We start from the raw sequence: 18558 nt of genomic DNA, 5'->3' as shown, positions 1-18558 counted from the left end.
CCCAATCTTATTAATTAAATCATGCCCCAATCTTATCAATTATTGAATCCCCCAATATTAATAATTGTTTAATGGCACTGATAATTAATTTTGGCCATGAATTTTTTTTTTCTTTAAAAAAATATGCCCATAATGAATAAGTACCTAACATACTCATCCATTTCCAATGGGAAATGCCAAAAAACACCAAAGCAGATGAAATGTACCGAGGAGCACCCATGAGAAATTAATTAAGCTCCAGCGAGCTGGCATAGTTTATAGCTGGGCAGCCGATCAGTAGTGTTCTGTTATCTTTTATGCTATTATTTAATTAATAGTGGCACAACAGGTGTGGTTCACACTTGTGACACTATAAGTGCAAGTATGTACTGTTGACCATGTGTATACTGTCGCTTGTATCTCTACAAGTGACAGCATACAAGAACACTCATGGTCTGTCCTTGCATACTGGCACTTGTGTACCAAGTGCTTGCACTATCATCATCATCATCAATTTATATAGTGCCAGCAAATTCTGCAGCACTTTACAATTGGGAACAAACACAGCAATAAAACAATACTGGGTGATTCAGACAGGGAAGTAAGAGGGAACTGCTTGCTAGCTTAAAATCTATAGGACAAGCTAAGGTGCTATATATTGCATATTGGTCCAGGCAGATTGCAAACGTAAAAAGTGCTTAGTGAGTTATACGATCCAGTCACACAGCAAGCTGGTTAGTAGGTCAGAGGGTTCTTGTCTTGTGTGAACTGTGTAAAAGGGTGGTTATAGGGTACTCTAGGAGGTTAAGAGAGTGGTTGAGAAATTTCATAGACTTGCCTGAAGAGGTGATTTTTCAGAGAACGCTTGAAGGTTTGATAACTAAAAAAAAAGTCTTGTTGTGCGAGGGAGGGCGTTCCACAAAGTGGGTGCAGCACGAAAAAAGTCCCATAACTGGGAATGTGAGCAGGTAATGAGTGTGGATGAGAGACAAAGATCTTGTATAGAATGGATTTGTCAAGTTGGTAGATGGTTTGATACAAGTGAGGAGATGTTTGTTGGTGCAGTTTTCTTGATGGCTTTGGTATGTTAGTAGAAGTATTTTATATTGGATTAAGTAAAAAAATCAGGCAACTAATGTAGAGAGTGACAGAACATTCAACAATAGAAGAATGATTTGCAAGAAAAATCAATCTAGCTGCTGCGTGCAAAATAGATTGTATAGGTGAGAGTCTTATTCGGGGTAGACCAGTAAGGATGGTATTGCAATAGTCAATGTGGGAGATGAGGAGTGCATGAATTAAAGTTGTGTCAGTTTCTTGTGTGAGATGTGTGCGTATTCTGGAAATGTTTGTATAGATGTATGAAACAGGATTTATTTATAGATTGGATGTGGGGAACAAAGGGTAGTCCTGAGTCAAGGATCACACCTAGGCAGCAAGATTTTGGGTAGCTTTTATTGTCATGTTGGCAACAGAAATAGTAATGTCAGGTACTGAATTGCTGTTGGCTGGTGGGAATATTATTACCTCTGTTTTTGAAAGATTGAGTTTGAGGTGGTTAGAGCACATACAATATGAATTGTCAGAAACTATGTTACAAAATATGCTACCATGCAGTTTGGCCTAAATTCTCTCTCAGGATGCTACCAAGACTATCATCCACGCACTCATTATCTCCCGCCTGGATTACTGCAACCTCCTCCTCACCGGCCTCCCCCACTCCCATCTCCCCCCCTCTGCTCTATACTCAATGCGGCTGCAAGACTCATCTTCCTCTCACGCCGCTCCTCCTCAGCCTCCCCTCTCTGCCTCACCTTACACTGGCTTCCCTTCCCCTACAGAATCCTTTTCAAACTCCTCACCACCACTTACAAGGCTCTCTCCCACTCTACTGCCCCCTACTTCTCTAACCTTCTCTCCATTCACACTCCTGGACGCTCTCTGCGCTCAGCCAATGCCCGACGCCTCTCCTCCACTCTTATCACCTCTTCCCACTCCAGAATCCAAGACTTTTCCCGTGCTGCCCCCCTTCACTGGAATGACCTCCCTCGTTCCATCCGCCTCTCTCCTACTTTGTGCTCCTTCAAACGTGCGCTGAAAACCCACCTCTTCCTTAAAGCCTACCAATCATCCACATAACCCCTTCACATAACTCCACTCGCTCAACTCCACTTGGCTCCCCCTGTGCTGGTCTGTTTTCCCTCCCTTAGGATGTAAGCTCACATAAGCAGGGTCCTCTTCCCTCCTGTCTCCTTAACCGTTCTTCTACTCCTTGTTTACTACATCAGCCAGCCTGGAGTTTCTGAAGTATTGGTATTTTTGTTTATTGTTTTGTACTGTTTTATCCTGTTTAGTCTACTGTTTGTACTGTGTATGGCGCTGCTGTAACCTTGTGGCGCTTAACAAATAAAGGATAATAATAATAATAGCGATTTGCGTTTCCATGCAGGAAAAGCACAGGATAGTAAACCCTGCTGGTTTGGAGGTGAAAAACTCTAGTGATGAATGTTGTTTTGCAGACTGCATCAAAACATGCCCTTTTGTAAATGTACCCCACATGCTTTTTTTTTTCAAAAGTAAATAATGGACAGGTGATCAGTGGTTATGGTCACGTGAGATGCAAAATGTTAGAGAAAAAATATGTGTCAGCAACAAAAATATATATAGTTATGGCTTAATTGTGTGCAACTTTGACTTGTAAAAAGCATTACAGCATGTAATCCACACATAAAAGGAGCACAAACAGTGGTTCTCTTACCAATGCAGGCACCATTGGGCAACAGCTTGAATCCAGCAGAACATTCACATCGGTAACTGCCAGGACTGTTTAAGCAATCTGCATTTCTCTGGCAGAAATAGTCTCCATTGGTACATTCATCAATGTCTAAAATATCAAATATGAAACCACATTCAGTATGAACACAAATGATGAAGACCTTACATTGTGCTGCAATTATATCAATGCTTCTAATCAGGATGCAGATTCAGTCTTCATTTACTGTAATTCTTATGATTGGCATAACATATGAACTAGAGCTAAGCAACTTCTGACTATCTATTCTTAAAGCACAAGTCCTGTGGCTGTCAGAGTGTGTTGGGCAAGGCTGGACTTGTATAAGAGTCATATAGGCCAGCCCCATTGTGGAAGTGTTACAGGTGTGGCATCATGCCTACTTTATTATTATTTATTACTTTAATATTTTTTTTGTTGTATATGAATCATTTGCTACTTATTATGAACACTAAAATGAAGCTGAATCATGGCTTAATTATTTCAACTTATTCATTTATTTTATATCTATCTATATATATATATATATATATATATATATATATATATATATATATATATATATATATATATATATATATATATGTATATATATATATATATATATGATGCAATTGGGTTTTGACCATGGACGGATACATCAATGTAAATGTAAATCCTGGCCACAACAGATGGATTACCACAGGGTGTTCATGCCTGACCTAAATGAAGGTTGTCTAGTTGGTATACTGAGTGGAAGCCACCAGTTTGTTTGCTCTAGTGGCTAAATTATCATGCAGAAGTAGGTTTTGCAAGCTTAACTTGTAAACAAAGCTCCACTAACACAGCAGGGGGTAAATGTATGAATGTCTGATTTCTGCATGTTTGTAAAGGTTTGCCTTTACAAGCCATCGCCCCTTTAAATTTTCACTGCAAAGTCGCTGATTTCCAGCGACATGCAGAAATCGGACATTCATATATTTACCCCCAAGTATAATTGCAGTTTATGCAGCAGGAAAACTGAAAATCATACAACATATTATGTTATGAGCATTTTAATATGACTCTTATATCAGCTTCAGCATTGCTTTGTGCTTATTGCAGTTTAGTGAGCATATCTATCATTTATGGACTTAAAACAAGGAGATATTTATGACAGAGATGATCTGAACCTCTAAGACAATGTAAAATTTCTATCACCTCTGAAGAGTATATATACGTAAGTTGATTAGAAACATCTAACAGCTGACAGATGTTGGGTCTCAGCTGTTACCATATAGCAAAAACTAAACTGCGGGTTTGAAAAGTGGAGATGTTGCCTATAGCAACTAATCAGATCCTAGCTGTCATTTTGTAGAATGTACTAAATAAATGATAACTAGAATCTGATTGATTGCTATAGGCAACATCTCCACTTTTTCAAGCTTGCAGTTTAGTAAATGTACTCCTAAAACTTGTGAGTTGTTCTTCAATGCTCCATCTCACACTTCGTCTCTAACATGATACAAAGTTTTTGGAGTGCCTTTACCTTCACAGATCAAAAGTAAATCATTGTAGCTGAATCCTGTTGGACATTCACATCGAAAACTGCCAATTCGATTGATGCAAACTCCATTTGCACAGATTCCAGGGATCTCTTTACATTCGTCAATGTCTAAAAAAAATTGAGAATAAAACCTGTATTACCATAAAACTCAACATGTACAATCAAAACAGTTTTCCTTTGACTCTAGAGAGTATATTCCTACCCTAAACAATATATGCTTAGGTGAAACATGTGGCAATATTGAAGCAATTTGTCAGATATATTGTATTATGACAAACATAATTATTCTCATTTTTACTATTTTGCTGTATTTCCTGGTGTCCCTGTATTGTAACAAATATACTATACATGGCATACAGAATAAAGACTGGATGTAAAGACTGCACCAAGTATAAATGCGGGTCAAAGAAATGTATGCAAAGTAAACAAATCAGAATTCCGAGTTCCGTGTAACTTGCACTTACAGTCCCCTGTGCCTGGAGGGGCGGTTGGGGCTATGTAAGCCCAAGAGGTATGCACACATGTGTATCAAGCCCCCTGGAGATGCATGCTATTTAGAGTAGGCTACATCTCGAAAGAGGTGTATCTGTTTCAGCTACCAAAGCCCTTGTGTGAAAAATGTGTGCTGATGGTGATCAGTGGGGTGGAATTCACAAGAGTAATCAAGCCAGTAGAAATCTTAACCCCCCCCCCCCCATAGGAAGTCTGCCTTGCAATGAAGAGTACTGGCACTTTCCATGGTACCCCCTGGGCAGTGGGTGCCAGGATAACAAATTAAAGTCCTAATATCATTAAATAAGTTTGTGGAAATACAAGTACCAGCCATCCCTCACTAATTCCACAAACATACATAATAGTAAAAAGCACATAGAATCTGAATGTTATATTAGTTAAATTGACCATTATATTAATCCCCTAAATCCATATGGCATATTCTTTCTTCTTTTCTGAAGTAGTCCAAATGGAAAAAAATGACAAAACCTGACAGAATGACAAGGACTTGCTCCTAGTAGAGCCAACATGTATCTACTACTAGGTACATTTGTGGAACTACGTTTCCAGTGGTCCCTGGCTTCCGGGGCATGCTGGCGCTTGTAGTTCTACAAACATACTTACTAATTTAGACTTTAAGCTATTATCCTGACATCCACCACCCAAGGTGTGCCAGAATGAGCCCTTGTGCTCTCCAGCCCAGGGCTGGTTTGTCCTTCCAGGGGGTGTTGGGGAGGATACACACTCTTTGTGGGCCCAATGTTTCATAGGAAATTGAGACCCAGGCTGGGACTGGTATTCCATTATGGCAGAGGGGCTCCGTTGCTCCCTGTTATAGTCTGGTTGATGTTTTTGAAGGGGGCCCCAAGCTCATTAACCACCAGATATATCACTGATGACGGTTACCTTTTTTAAGGGGGAGGGGCACATCATTTTTATTTAATTTAATTTATTTAATTATTCTATTTTCTATAGCTGACTGCTATAGTTTAACACTTGCATCAAGACACTTTATGACACCTTATATTTACAGTGTATTTTGAGTTGCATGTACCTTATCATACAGCACATGCAACTCACAGCACTGATGTTAGGACTAGTATAGTCAGGCCCTACATGTGACCTGTAGAGTCAGCTTCCATATATTGTGTTTTCATAGCTTACCAACAGCTCTGCCAGTGAGTATATCAAAGATGAAGCCAGGGATCGATCCACAGAGATTTTTGAAATTAACTATAAAACAGTTGGGGTAAAAAACATATTTGTTACAATAAAATTGGGATTTTTAGCATTATATATGTTAAAAATAGCATGCTGCAGAAATTAATACGATTAATGTTTCAATATACAAGCATGAAAATAGCCCAGCATCTTCCAAATTCAAGGATTCTCATCAATGATGAACTTTGTCACAATCACACTGGGGTGAAAGGCTGTATACCTGCTATTGGTTGAGACTACTGAGCAGAGAGACGTGGAGTCTAACACACCCCCAGTGTTCACCAGGGACTCCTGCAAGGAGATTTAGTCTTAGCTACTTGGGACGTGTAGGTTGCGGCTCTCTCGGTAGAGAGGCAGCTGGAATCACAGATAGATCGTACTGGACAAACCATGTCAGAACCAGGAGATCCAAACGGTACCAGAATATGAGGCAAAGGATTCGCCAGGAACAAGCAAACTCAGCAACAGTGCAAGTCCAATATAGAAAGGAACCAGGTAACCTAAAGGAGCCAGGAACAGACCTCAGTAGCAATCTAATACTCTGGTACTGGATTAGCGCCAGAGCCTGCCTTATATAGACTGCCCAGAGGTATTTCCGGTGGTCAGTGATGTCACACTGGGCAACGGGCGCACACCTCCAGGACAAGAAGGCGTCTGTTCCCCCAGCAAAATAAGAGAGCAGAGCAGCGCCTGACTTACTGTTATCCAATTGTGGGAACACAGTATATGGATATTTACACATGTTCAAAGTCAATAACAGAATATATCTATGCTGCATAAACATCCAATTTTTCAAAAAGAAATGAGTTTATACATTAGAATATACAACTACAATTTTTATTTAGTTTTGTTCTTCACTTTTCCATAGAGAAGTACATCCCACAACCTTCCTGCAGGACAAAGGATCCAAAGGTGATTTTTTGTTGGCCCTATTCTATGGAAAAATAGAAGCAGCTCTAATATATTGAGCTATTTTTTCTTGCAAATGCCCAGAAAACTAGTCGAGTTCTCCTGATATTTACATATGTATTCTATCAATGTGATGGTTATGTCCAAACAGGGTTTTTTTTGTAGACAAAGTCATCGCCAAGAAATTTTTACACCTAGACTAATGTCTTAATAACATGAAAGTTAATAAAATTGCATCTTCCTCCTTCATTAAATTGTTTGTATCCTTGTACACTAATAAAAATGCCTCGTTAAACCCATCCTATAAAATGAAGTATTGTCAACACTACAAAGATCTTCTAAGACTTCAATGCAAAGTGATTCCAGGTTGCCGTTAGTTTTATTTTTAAGAAGCTGGGGATTTTTTTCCTTCATAAAATTGGCAGGCTTCTTGCCTCTGTACAAAACAACTTCCAAAAAGCTCTCTTACTCCCCGCTGAAATTGTGCAATTAATTTACAAAATCCATTAACATAATTATAGAACTGTATTTTAATCAGAGTTGCGTGAAGCATGTTTTCAAAGAATGTGATTCCCATAGAGAGGGATGTTTCGATTTGTAACATCCCTGTTAGCTCAGAGTTTACTGCCAACCATACAGTCATTGTTGTGGAATGTTAATAAATTGAATTTATGTTTGTATGTAAAGAAATGAAAATGACGACCGTAGATATATTCATTTGATCTACATTTAGAACTCATAGGGGGGTATTCAATTGTCAGCATTAACGCTGAAAAACGAGCGCTCAAAAAATATTACCGTTTATACGGTAATATTGCGCGCGGAAAGCGTTAATACGGTAGTTTACTCGCGGAATTTCACAGCGAGCTGAAATTCCGCGAGTAATTACCGTATTAACGGTAAGATTTTTTGAGCGCTCGTTTGTTAGCGTTAACGCTAACAATTGAATACGGCCCATAGAAATGAACCATACAGCTATTAGGAAGAATATGACTTTTCAGTCCAAAATAAAGTCATAAGTACAGGGGTAATGCATTTGTGAAAATTGCTTATTATGAACTAACAGCATTTCCTATTCATAATCTGTGCACAAACTAGCATCGATTTGCATGAAAATGGCTGCGATGATGACACTTGCGAAGCAATGTTCTTATGCTTTACATAGTAATGAACCCTGTTTTTTGTATACATTTCTACATACTTATACATTTTTACTGCATTTAAAATACTGTACATAGGAAAATTACACAGTCAGCCAAATAACAAAAACTGCCCATATATACAGGGGTTTTGTTTGTACCCAAATCACTGATTGTGCTGAAAACGTTTTCAGAGAAATAAGATATACTGGATTTTTCCTAGAAGTGCTGAATTGCTGAGATGAGTACATTTCTCAAATAGCTTTTCAGGTTTGAAACAGTAACATCCATAGAAACTTGAGCTTTGCTGTAACATTTCGTTCATCTCTACTGCTAGGAGTATATTTACTAAACTGCGGGTTTGAAAAAGTGGAGAAGTTGCCTATAGCAACCAGATTCTAGTTATCATTTATTTAGTACATTCTACAAAATGATAGCTAGAATCTGATTGTTTGCCCTAGGCAACATCTCCAATTTTTCAAACCCGCAGTTTAGTAAATATACCTCCTAGATTTACTTTTGTAGTCTCACATGTGAAATGTTGGCTTGATGTCTTAACTCATTTGAAAGTTTATTGGAGGTTTTAAGCTACATGATCACAAATAGATTGTGTATGATTTGAATGACAGGCCATTTAACAAGGCTTATCATAGAATGTAAAAGGGGAAGACTGTAAAGTTTAAGGCAAAGAATGGAGATAAAGAAGAACAGTAATGACATCATATCATATCCTGTACCTGTTCCAGGAGTTGGGCAAGGTTCACAAGGCTTACTCCAGGCTTTGCCAATATTATAGGTACAGCAGCACATCTTTTTCGTGACATTAAAGGGTAGTTCATTCTCGCACATAGTTCCATTGTAAGTCCGGTAGCAATAACTCTTTCTCATATCTGGCAAAAATTGTAAAACATTTTTGCATAAGTAAATGACTCCCCGCTCATAGGAAGCAGCAACAGTTTATTCAATATGATAACATTAAACTGATGTATATAAAATGGAAAAACCTATTTTATGCAGCCAGAGTAATTGTGGCTTAAAAATAGAAACAAATAATCCTACAAAACTATGCCAGAATAATTTAACCAAAGCTAGTTTGGAGCTCAAATGAATAAAATTACGGCTTTGTTAAATAAATTCCATCAGATTTTGGGATCCATGATTCAATTACAATCCCTCTCAGATCATTAGAAGATAAATAAACCATTTTCTCTTCCAAGATCTGAATATTTTCTCATTGTATCTTGATTACAATTATTTGGATTTGTATTGATTATAAATTACTCCATATAGTCCCCCCTCCTTTGTCCCCATCTTCTTTTCTATAACACCCCCTCTAGTTGTTAATGTTTATAGTTTGAAAATAATAGAGTTTCAGTTTAAACAAAATGGAAATCCAAGAATGACATTTCTTATATTTATTCTGGCTCTTGTAGCTATTCTAGTAGTGAGTACAATAGACCACTCAATGCGCCAGTTCACATACTAACATTTTCCATCTGTCTTATAACTGTATCAGGTTGTGTATATAACCTGAAAATGATGCTAAATCTCACAGTGGAAACATAAATCTCACTGATAATAACAGAATAATTATTTAGTAAACCTGGTACTGGTCCACTATTGCAAATAACATTTGGTATTTCCAAGTATGTTTAAATGGTAAACTGTAAGAGATTTGATACATTTAGCATTTGATCAATTATGGCAAGAATGTAAACGGAAAGCGTGAGCTAGAGGGTGGAAGGAATTAGTAACATTTCTGGGTCATTGCCTCTACCAGAGCGCGCACAAAACGTGTTAGATCATTACTCAAATGAATCAAATCAAAATACTTAATTTTGTAAATTTGTCATCTTAATTTTTACAAAGGTTCCAAAATGTGGTGTATTATCATGGAAACACACTTACATATTTTCTTCTCTAAGAAGCTATCAAATTAAAAATGCAGTTTAACAGAATCAGATAAGAAAAGAAAAAAAGTCTTATTTTATTAGCTATAGCCGTTGATGGGCAAGACCTCAGCTTTGTAGAATTGTCTCGTATTATGCTTACCTTGTTCTATGTTTTGCTAAATGTGCAAAGGTCTAATTAAAAAAAACTAAGTGGGCGCTCATCCTGTAACACAGATATATGGAATAAAATAATTTCCTAAGAATTTGTTTTCAGTGTAAACATAGAGAAAAACTCCTTAATAAATTCAAAACACTAGTCATAGCACTGAAGACTGGAATGGCAGGACCCCTCTAACCCAACTAGACTAGGATTTCTAAGTAAATTTCTATAAGATAAAAGCACCTTTGTGCATTGTGATTTTATTCATGTACCACGTAGTAGTGTATTAAGTAGTGACTCCTTCTTTAAATTCTGCAACAAGTCACTACTTGTGGAGAGAATACAATGTAATGTAACAGCATCATACCCATGCAATTATGTCCTCCATTGACTTGCATGTAATCCAGAGGGCATATGCAGGTAAAGTTCCCCAAGGTATTGTAGCACGTTCCTGGTCCACAGACCCCAGGATTTGTGACACATTCATCGATATCTACAAGTTAGCAAAACAGACAGAAAGCAGAGATTAGAATTCTGAAATAAAAAAAAAAGAACAGATTAGAGCATCAATAGGATTTATTAAATTACAGTTGCAGTTACCTTCGCATATGCGCGTTTCGTCACTGAGGTAGTAGCCTAGTGGACACTCACATTGGAAGCTTCCAAACGTATTAATGCAATTACCACCTTGGCACAGACCTGGTAACTCCTGGCATTCATCAATATCTTAAGAAATAACAGAATTATCATCAAAATAATAAACATTAATCATTTAGAATATGTGTATCATCAAAGAGATGAGAGCTTAATTACAATCAAGGCACCTTTGCCTGTTCAATCCATGAATACATAAAAAGTATGACATTGTATATGGGTCCATTTTAAGGTGCATTTGAGCTGAATGGTTTGTAAATGAATGGAAACTAATATTAATTCATCCCTGCTGGAATCCACCATTACAGAAGTCTGTGTACTTTGAAGTGACTGCGGTAAAGGCCTTTCCTTATTGAATTTGTAGTTTATTTTGATGAACATCATCTTTTAAAAAGTAGCCTCCTACGCCGATGGCTGACAAAGTTCCCGGCTGTGCTGAAAACTCTTTCCGAGTACACACTGGAGGGTGGGTAGCTTAGGTATTGCAAACTGAGTTTGTACATGGGTCTCTACATTGCCTTTTTCCTCCTAGTATGTAAAGGGACTGTCTGACATGTCTATTTGTACACTGTTGTTAAAATAATCCTCCACCATCATTTGGATATTGATCGTAGGATCAGGTGAAGTTACGGCAGAGGGGTCACAGTTTTTAGTCAATTCTTTTAGACCATACCATATGTTAAAATGTTGTGCTGAGTCATCTGCATCATCCCCGTGTCTCTTGGGAAAGCTAAGTTTTTCCTAGCAGCAGTTGCCTTAGAAACCGAAGGAGGAGACACCATTGTGTCTTGTACCACTTAAGCTCTCATCTTACTTACCAGGAGGTTCTTGAATTTCTTGAGATCTGGGTGAGTTGGAAACAAAGAAAAGACATAGCTCTTAAAACTAGGATCAAGCACAGTTGCCAAAATGTAGTGTTCCGATTTCAAGATTTTGATAACTTTTGGATCCTGGTGAAGCAAATTAAGTACTTGATCTACAAGTCCGACATACTTAGCGTAATTGCTTTGTTTCATCTCCTCTTTCAGTTTCTCAAGCTGCTTTTCCAAAAATCTAATTAAGGGAATCACTTGGATTAAGATAGCGGTGTCTGAAATCATTTCACAGGTGACGACTCCGAATGGTTTTAGCACCTTGCACAACACGGAAAGTATTCACATTCACCCTCCTTTCCCAATGTCATGGCTTGTGGTTTAAGTGTGGATGGTTTTTCACTGTTCCTCCATCCTCAGCTGCATATAAAGGGTGGAATTCCATCATGTTACTACCTTTTGCTTCAGTTGATGGCAGGGAAAATTAAATTATTCTTGTAACTACTGCAATCTCCTAAATGCTGTTGCAGAATGCCAGAAGTGTCTCGAAATTTTACAGGCCACAGACAGCATCTCCTGCACATCCCTGTCATTCTTCAAAAAGCTCTGCACCACCAAGTTGATTGTGTGAGCAAAACAGGGAATGTGATGGAATTCACTTAGCTATAATGCTCTCACAATATTGGTGGCACTATCAGAAATTACATATCTTGAAGAGAGTCCAAATGGGATAAGCCATGTAGCAATGACATCCCTTAGATTTTGTAACAGATTGTCAGCTGTATGCCTCTTAGTGAAGCCAGTGGTACACAGAGTAGCCTGCCTCTGAAAAATGTGACGTAGTTGGGTACATGCTGCTGTTGTTCCTGCTTGTGAGGGTGAATCACCAACCCAGTGGGCCATCACAGTCATATAATCTTTAGATTGCCCAGTTCTGCTTGTCCACATATCTGTAGTTAAGTGTTTAGTGGGTAGAATGGCATTTTGTAGCCCAATAATTACATTTTTACAAACCTTCTGGTAGAGGTGAGGAATAGCTTTCCTAGTAAAATGGTGTCGTGATGGAATTTGGTAATGGGAACACAAGACCTCAATTAACTGTCTAAAACCAGCTGCATTAATAGTGGATATTGGACGCAGATCTAATACTAGCATAGTTGCCATGGCGTCTGTAATCCGCTTTGCGACTGGGTGACAGCTTTCATACTTGCTTCTTTTCGCAAAGAATTGTTTAACAGTCAATTGTTGTAAACTACTAGTAGTCTTCTTCTTGGTCTGCTTCTGGGATGAAGATCCACCCCCAGCCGCAGCAGAAGCAGCATGGGGACTAACACTAAAGAATTCTTCTGAGGAATCTTGAATAGTGGGGGAGTCATCTAGCCTTAGCAACTTGGATGCAGGACTAACTCCGATTGCTTGTGAGGATATTGATGAGGACGGTATTGTGGGTGTAGGATGCAGGTGCCAGGATCTAGGTGAGAGAAGGGAGCTAGCTGATGCTGGACTGCTTGTTGTTATTTTTTTAGCAAAAGTTTCTGATTTTCCCAAAAGTTTCCCATTAACGCTCTTCAAATGGCGTTACATGGATGACGTTTCTAGATGGTTAAGGTCCCTACCTCTACTGACTGTGGCTTTACAAACGCTACAAATGGTTAGACAACTGTTGTCAGGATTTGGGTAAAAAAAATTCCACACATAAGGGGGGGATTTTTTGGTCTTATGCCCAGGCATGACAATGGCCTCCTTCTTATCACTGGCAACACCTTCTTCCACTGGTGCAGGACTTACACAAACAACATCATTGTCATCAACATCCTCATTAGCGCCGTCGTCAGCTACACAAGTATCCCCCTCATCCTGTTGCAGTTCCAAAGTGGCATCCTCAATTTGTGTATCACCGGCTACAATTGGCCTGCTTTTCCACACATCTGCAGAAATGCTGAAAGGACGCTTTCTTTATGAGTATAGTATCAGAAAGGTCACTCGTGGATAGACTCTCCTCAAGGATTTGTGTTATTTCTGAATCTGAACATACAGTTTCTTCTAATGCCTTACTGTTTATTACAGCTCGGCTTTTACACTTAAAAGTATTTGGGCACAACTTAATGAGTCTGATTGACAAGGTCTTGCATCGTCATGACTGACCTTACAAAAAGATACCTCACTTATAGTAGCAGAACTAGCACTCATATCACTAATACAGGAAGGCAAAGGCTTGATTCTTTCCTTGCCACTGTGTGTGTAGAATAGCATGTTGCCAATTTTATGTCTTTCTGCAGTTAACTTTGCCTTGATTACAGGTGTTTTTTCTTTACCAAGGTAAAAACTTTTTTTTACATTTTTTGTTTTCCAGACCCTAAAAAAAACTATGCACTTTAGCATAGGCTTTAGCAAATGACGTAGAGGGATTACTATCATCCTGACTAGTGTCAGCAGCTGCTTGCTGCTCCTGGTCTTCTGTGGACTGATGTGAATCCATATTGTGTGACCAACGGCACTAAGACTGGAGAGTGACAAGAACAATGTGACTGGAGACTGGAAAGTGACAAGAACACTGCTACCACTGCATCTGTGTTACCAATGGCACAGAACAATGTCACTGGAGAATTGTAAGAACACTGCCACCCCTCCTGTTTTTTGTGTGAACTATGGCACTGAGCTATGTGACTGGAGAGTGACAAGAACATTGCCACCCCTCCTGTTTCTGTGTGACCAATGGCACAGTGCAATGTCACTGAAGACTTATAAGAACACTGCCCCCTCTCCTGTTTTTTGTGTGAGCATCAGCAATGTGATTGGAAAGTCACAAGGACACTGTCACTCCTTCTGTTTCTGTAAGAGCAATGGCACAGATCAATTGCATTGGAGACTGCAAACAATGCTGCTACTCCTTCTGTATCTGTCTGTGAAATGGCGCCGGATCTTTGTGGAGGGCGGTACTTATAGAGTCCAAAACTCACGAAATCCGACAATGCAGCAATGACGTTTTGACATGTTTTCAGTTCCGAGGACACGCAAAAGTGCTAAGACTGCTTGGTACTCGGATCTGCTAAGTTTGGGGGGGCTCGGTTTTCAGAAAACCTTGCCCGAGCTTCTCTAGTTTACAGGGAACATTAGTTTTAGTGAATATTGTAACTAGTTCAGGTTAACGATGCCCCTAGATATGTAAATTTATATATGCATTAAATATGCATTTTGAATGAAAAGATTAGGATCCTGTTTATTTCAGTGCCCAATACAATGTCCATTCAAGTTACTGCAGACCTGTTCTTGATGTTCTGTATGAAAAACACATAATGGAGAGAGAACACATTTGCACTTTTCATGCACTTTCTCAGGTGCTTAGCATCAAAAAGTGGCAGAATAAAGGACAACTGGTAAGGAGACAGAATCAGACGTCAGACATAAACCAGGTTGGATGGTATAACACACATATGTAGCACATCCAAATTGTGTTTTTCAGTTACAGCATACAGCCTTGATGAAAAATTAGAAAAGTGGTCTAAATGCAAACTCAATTCTGCCAGTACATGGCTTATATAGTTTATATCAGCTTTGCAGCTTTTTTGGATAAATCTTGTTTCCACAAGTATAAGACTTATACAGTCCAAAAAGTCTAGTCAAACTTCTAGCTAACTTTCCATGCCACATAGGATCCAGCACAAAACTTAAATTACTATTGCAGGTAGGAAGATGACGAGTCAGCTCAATGCAGCGTAATGTTAAATGAAGGGAGCTGATTTGGACATTGTAGTGACTACTCACAGCAAGCAGACAATATGGCACAAGTTGTTATTTAATTTAAAGATTACTTGCCTTTTTTCAATTAGCTTTCTATCACTTGTAGTACACTATAATCAATATACCAAGATGAGTGCACCATAAGCATGAGCAGATTTTTTTAATTTCACAACTAGTTTGTGTCCACTTCATATCTCTCTTCATTTAAATACATTTATGTACCAAACTCTTTTTGTGTTCATTTAAATAAATCAAAGGATTATAAGTGAAAAAATTTGGTTATGGTAAGACCTAAAATTAACTAGGGAAAACATGTTACAGAAAAAAAAGTATATACACATACTCAGAACCAATATGAATAGGAAGCTGCATTATTTTATTTCATTGTACAAAATAACCCAATGAAGTATGATACTACTGATTAGTTTATACTATAAAAGTCACTTTTATAACATCCTCACCTTCTAAAAGAATGGTAATTGGGTTGGGTCTGAAGCCTTCTCCCCCGGGACACAAGGTATTATATTCAGCTGAAAACAATGACAGGGATTTTTAGATTCTTGACAAAATGTATTACCATCAAATCAATTCTAAATGTAGTTTATGTTAATATTATTTTAATCTCTATGGGACTGATTCATTAAGAAAAGTTTGGTAAAACATTGAGTAAGTATTCTCCTGGACAAAACCATGTTACAAAGCAAGGGGTGCAAATTAGTTTTCTATTTTGCACATAAGTTAAATACTGTCTGTTTTTTAATGTAGCACACAAATATCAACTTTAAATTTGAGTGTACCAATAAGCTATCAAGTATTTGTGTGCTGCATGAAAAAAACAGACAGTATTTAACTTATGTGCAAAATAGAAAACAAAGAACAATTTGTCCTATAGAGCAATGTTAGACTGTAATACAGGTAAATAAGTCTAATACTGAAACCTCAAGGGAAAACACACAAAATGAGTTCTTACAGCTGTTCACAGGTGGGCATATCTCACACGGGTTCCCCCATGCCTTTCCAAGAGAGCAACAGCATGAGGAGCGGCTTACGCCAACACCAATCTCTGTACTACAAGAGATGGTTCCATCACCGCGAGGTCCATGGTTTAGGTAACAGTTGCCCACTCTCGTATCTGAAAAGAAACATAGCTGCTGTTGGTGGAGTATCAGTTAAGAATTAGAGAACTTACTGAGTTGCTGAATTACAGTCTCACTTATACTGCTTTTATTTGTCATTTAGAACCTTTCAGGATTAGATGGCATTTTATGACACCATAGTGAATGCATAAGTGTGATTGTCTGAGAGTTCCAGTTGTTATTTGATTTTTGGGCTTGTAGTCTAAAAGTAATACTGAAAAGCACCAGTATAAATAATATTACTGTACTAAATTATTTGTCATAGTCTGGACTCACTCCAATTCAACTTCTGAACAATGTTCTAATTAAATTTTAAGCTTTAAGTGGATGCCAAGCGCACAGCGTCTGCTTCCCTGCACAATTGAATTGGTTAGCATAAAAATATGACATCTGGACAGGTCAAGAGATCGGTCATTAAAAGTGAATACTTCCAAAAACAGAGCTGGCAAAACAGTAATATTGATCTAAGGAAGACAAACAAAGTGGCTAAAGTTTCAATCCTGAAGTGTTGGAAAGTTTTTGTATGTCGTGGCATTGGAGAAAGGCTAGTTAAACAAAAACAGGTGTGCATATTTTCTTTTAATAGAAACACTGCAGATTCATCCTATTTCCACCAATTCCACCACATACAGCATATAAAATAGACAGCATCTATACACAAATGGGCATATCGTGTCATCTACTTTAACTGGACTTCTAAAGGGTAGATTCAGATCAGAGCGAGTGCCGCTAAACATCGCCTCAATGTTCAATGCGCATATTGTCGGCTATTGCCGTAGGAGATCTCCACTCATTTTTCAAAGCACCTGTAACTGAGCAGAGATTTCTGTAAAAACTTAAACGCGATGTGTCTCAGGAATAGTCCGGAGAGGCACATTGCGTCACTGCACAGAATTGAATCTGTGCCTAAGTATGGAGTATTACTCAATATTTATCAAATAAAAGTATCATAAATGTTAATAAAACATTTTTGGGGAAAAAAACAAATATAAACACACTCAATCTAAACATTTCAAATACAGTAAAGATTCTTTAATCTTTGTAGCTTCATCTTACCTACACAGCCTACACCAGTGGGGTTAAGCTGAAAGTCAGGTGGACAGTTACACTCATACCTCCCAGGAGAGTTAACGCAGAAGCCATTAACACAATTGATTGGATCTGCACATTCATCCACATCTGCAGAAGAAGGTAAAATACATTTATGCATAGTTTTATTAAATCAAAATTAAATTTGAAGTCAAAACTTTACCCTACTACAACTTTCCCCAAGTCATACCTTGGTAAATATTAGGGAGGGGAGAGGGAGAGAGAGAGAGAGAGGGGGAGCGAGAGAGAGAGAGAGAGAGAGTGGAGAAGAAAAGAGAAGAGATAGAGGAGAGAGAGGAGAGAGAGAGAGAGAGAGGAGAGAAGATAAGAGAGGGAAGAGAAGAGAGAGAGGAGAGAGAAGAGAGAGAGGAGAGATAAAGAGAAGAGTGAAGAGAGACATAGGGGAGAGCAGAGAGAGAGGGGAGAGAGAGGGGAGAGAGAGGAGAGGAGAGAGGAGAGAGAGAGAGGAGAGAAGAGAAAAGATAAGAGAGGGAAGAGAAGAGAGAGAGGAGAGAGAAGAAAGAGAGGAGAGAGAAAGAGAAGAGTGAAGAGAGAAGAGAGACATAGGGGAGAGCAGAGAGAGAGGGGAGAGAGAGGAGAGAGGAGAGAGAGAGAGAAAAAGAAAAAGAAAAAGAAAAAACAAACAAACTTTCTGGAGTAAAATACATTCCAAAAAATGCTATTGTTGCATGCATATGTCTTAACATGCAGGCAGGTCAGCAAGAGCATTTGCTATTAGCCATCAATAAAACTTAAAAATCCAGTTCAAAACACCAGAAACAATTCCCTCATGTTAGAAACAACAACCCTACAGATTAACAATGGCAATGGGCCATACATATAACCAGTGCTATTTTTGTAAGAAAAAAGGTGCCAGAACTCACATCACGTAGTCAATCACTGTACACACACCCACACACGTCAGTTGTGTAATGAAACATAACGGTCGCCGCCCGCAATGAGCACTCAGCGCGCAACCACATGACCAATCACAAGCTGAGCAGCACCAGAAGCCGAG

The 18558-nt window shown here is 38.5% G+C and overlaps 1 protein-coding gene across 1 annotated transcript in view; it reads right to left on the bottom strand.

Annotated features, from left to right (window-relative positions):
• The window catches only part of FBN2 (fibrillin 2), a 238268-nt gene that overhangs the window by 44523 nt on the left and 175187 nt on the right, over nucleotides 1–18558 (bottom strand). The window contains exons 36-44 of the mRNA XM_075178804.1: nucleotides 17508–17630; nucleotides 16286–16447; nucleotides 15777–15845; nucleotides 10709–10834; nucleotides 10476–10601; nucleotides 8794–8946; nucleotides 5952–6020; nucleotides 4278–4403; nucleotides 2738–2863 (exon numbers count right to left, since the gene is read on the bottom strand). Coding sequence (XP_075034905.1) covers nucleotides 2738–2863; nucleotides 4278–4403; nucleotides 5952–6020; nucleotides 8794–8946; nucleotides 10476–10601; nucleotides 10709–10834; nucleotides 15777–15845; nucleotides 16286–16447; nucleotides 17508–17630 — 1080 coding nt within the window. The remainder of the gene's footprint in view (nucleotides 1–2737; nucleotides 2864–4277; nucleotides 4404–5951; nucleotides 6021–8793; nucleotides 8947–10475; nucleotides 10602–10708; nucleotides 10835–15776; nucleotides 15846–16285; nucleotides 16448–17507; nucleotides 17631–18558) is intronic.

The sequence above is a fragment of the Mixophyes fleayi genome, chromosome 1 (genome assembly GCF_038048845.1).
Source record: "Mixophyes fleayi isolate aMixFle1 chromosome 1, aMixFle1.hap1, whole genome shotgun sequence".
Lineage (NCBI taxonomy): Eukaryota > Metazoa > Chordata > Amphibia > Anura > Limnodynastidae > Mixophyes > Mixophyes fleayi.
The sequence above is the reverse complement of the archived record's forward strand: the minus strand, read 5'-3'. Positions and strand labels throughout refer to the sequence as shown.